This window comes from Orycteropus afer, unplaced genomic scaffold, assembly GCF_000298275.1.
Source record: "Orycteropus afer afer isolate SDZICR_OR568_19922 unplaced genomic scaffold, OryAfe1.0 scaffold00502, whole genome shotgun sequence".
Lineage (NCBI taxonomy): Eukaryota > Metazoa > Chordata > Mammalia > Tubulidentata > Orycteropodidae > Orycteropus > Orycteropus afer.
The window spans coordinates 777775-780442 of NW_006922089.1; the positions used below are offsets into that span (position 1 = coordinate 777775).

The following is a 2668-nucleotide window of genomic DNA, read 5'->3' on the forward strand; positions in this document are numbered from 1 at the left end:
AGCCTGAGCAGTGGGACAAGGCCAGCGGCTGGGGGCGGGGCCTGACCTGCAGGCAGCAGAGGAGCAGGGGCAGGTGGGCGATGATGACTTTGCTAGACGTCTTCGACTGCAGCTTCTCCGACAGCTTGATGCACAGATTTTCCGCACCTTGAAGGCAACGTCAGAGGAGGGGACAGGTGACAAACAGAGTCCGAGGGGCACAAAATAATTCCCACCAAGCAGCCAAGCGCCAGGGAGTCCACTTGACTCGTGGGGACCTCACGAGCATCACAAAAGCACGCTCCGTAAGGTTTCAGTTTTATCTACAATTTATTAATTCATGTATTTCAGGAGAGGAGGAGGAGGAGGTCTCCTGCCGCCGGATGCTCACGCACAGGCTGGCGGTCTGACCCACCCAGAGGCTCTGCAGAACACTGGTGAGCCTTCCGTCAGGGTTACAGCCAACACCCCTCGGGGCAGTTCTACTCTAACATGCGGCTCCCATAGTCAGAATGGACAGGCTGGCGACAGGCTGGAGATTTCTGACGCAGTGGTGGTGCATTCCTCTCACTTCCTTCCTGTCCAGTGTGTCTTTCTCCCCACATTACCTACCGTCCCCACCCCACTCCCCTAATGGGCTGATTCTCGGGTCACCGGGGGCCCAGCAGGGAACCGCGCAGGGAACCACACAGGGAACACACACGGGGAACCGTGCAGAGAACTGTGCAAGACCCCATCCTTGCAGGGTCCCGTCTGTGCAGGGAACCCATCCGTGTAAGGAACCTGTGTATGCGGAAACTGTCGGTGCAGGGAACCCGTCCGTGCGGGGCCCCGTCCGTGCGGGGCACTCGTCCATGCAGGTCACCCTTCCACACGGGAACCTGTCCATGAAGGGACCCCGTCCATCCAGGGACCCCATCCATCCGAGGCCCTGTCAGCGGCCAGATTTGCAGAAGCAGACTGCCAGGCCTTTCTTGCGAGGTGCCTCTGGGTAGACTCGAAGATCTAACCTCTCAGATGGTAACCAAGCATGTCAGCTGTCTGTACCACCCAGAGAACCCACAAAATTCTAACTCATCAAGTACTCACATGACCACCTCAGTGTAACCTGAGAGACATACTGGCAGCGGGTCCACAGTGAGGGGCACCACCAGAGTGTCTGCAGGCAGGTGTGCTGTGCCTGATTCAATCCCCCTGGGAACATCTGCTGCACTGAGTGACCCCACTGCCCTCTGCCGGCCTACAGCCTCGATGCCCTCCTGAGCCCTGCAAGTGGCAGCCACGCCACAAGCCTTCACACACGCTTCCTGTTCTACCAGTTGCCTAGGAAGCACACGCGCCTGCTACACAAAAGGCTGGAGGTTCAAGTCCACCTGGAAGTGCCCCAGGAGAAAGGCCTGGTGACGTACTTGCAAAAGAACCAGCCATCAAAACAGCCCCAAGATTCATTTCACCCCATCTCAGCCCAACACTAATGGCAGAGTTCAACAGGGCAGAAAACAACCAAGGCTGGCGAGGATGCGGAGAGCCTGTGACTCTCACACACTGCTGGTGGGACTGTGGAAAGCAATATGGCTACCTCTTAAAAAGGGGTGGAATTAGACATACCATTTGAACCAGCCATTCCATTACTAGGTTCAAACCCACCAGCCACTCCTCGGAAGGAAGACTGGGCAACTTACTTCTGTAGAGATACTGCCTCAGAAACTCAAAGAGGGGTTGCTATGAGTCAGGACCAACTCGACAGCAGTGAATTTGGTTTTTATATATAAAAACACACATATATAGAAACCAAAAATTATTAGTGGTCACCAGGGGTAGGAGGGAGGGGAAAAGGGGAAGGTTTTGTTTGCAGAACGCTGAGTTGAGGCTAACGGTGGTGGCACAACACGAAGAATGTCATCAACATCCCTGAGCAGTAAGTGTAGATGTCATTATGTCAGTGAATGTCGTGTGTATGTTTCCACCACAGTAATAATAAAAAAACGACATTCATGAAAGATAAAAGAAAGAGCCACGTAAACCTTAGGGTGCGTAGCCTGGCACTCAGGGTCACGGGGTTGCAGTCCACGCGTCAGCAGCTGGTTTTGCACTCACTCTAGACCAACGTGATTCTCTGACACTGAGCACCCCCGGCCCCAAGAAAGCTTAAAGGAGCAGCAACAAGCTGTGGGAAGAACCTCCAGGTCCTGTGGCCTGGGGTGCATCCCCGTCCCCCCAAGCCTGGTTCACGCAGCTGCAGGACGGGGCCCCGCCCCGCCCCTCCCAGCAGACAGAGCCCGCGTGCTTGGGCTGACGGCAGAGCCCGGAGCTATGCAGGTCCTTTCAGGGCGTCCTGAGTCAGAGAGACAATGGAGCAGCCGGCGCTGATGTGCAGTGCAGTGGCCTGGCCGCCCGGTGCCGGCCCCTCGACTCACCCTGCTCATCCTTCACGGCCCACACCATGAGGTCCACGCAGGCGGCGTTGGCCTGGCAGCGCAGCTTGAGCGGGCTGAGCTCGCTGTGGACGCGCTCTGCGTCGTGTAGAATCTTCTGGAACTCCCCCTGGCTCGTGTTGAACTGCTCTAGCACGAAGTCATGCATGTCCTTCACGAAAGACGTCGGGAGGTCTGCAAACAGGACAGAGGCCGTTAGGGAGGGAAACGGCACTGCTCCGTGCGAAAGCGCAGAGCGAGCCGATGGTCCTTCG

General features: G+C 56.7%; 1 protein-coding gene across 1 annotated transcript in view; it reads right to left on the reverse strand.

The window, feature by feature from the left end:
* Window positions 1-2668, reverse strand: part of PI4KA (phosphatidylinositol 4-kinase alpha) — a 170336-nt gene that overhangs the window by 103892 nt on the left and 63776 nt on the right. The window contains exons 11-12 of the mRNA XM_007955458.1: window positions 2397-2588; window positions 47-147 (exon numbers count right to left, since the gene is read on the reverse strand). Of these exons, the coding sequence (XP_007953649.1) occupies window positions 47-147; window positions 2397-2588 (293 nt within the window). The remainder of the gene's footprint in view (window positions 1-46; window positions 148-2396; window positions 2589-2668) is intronic.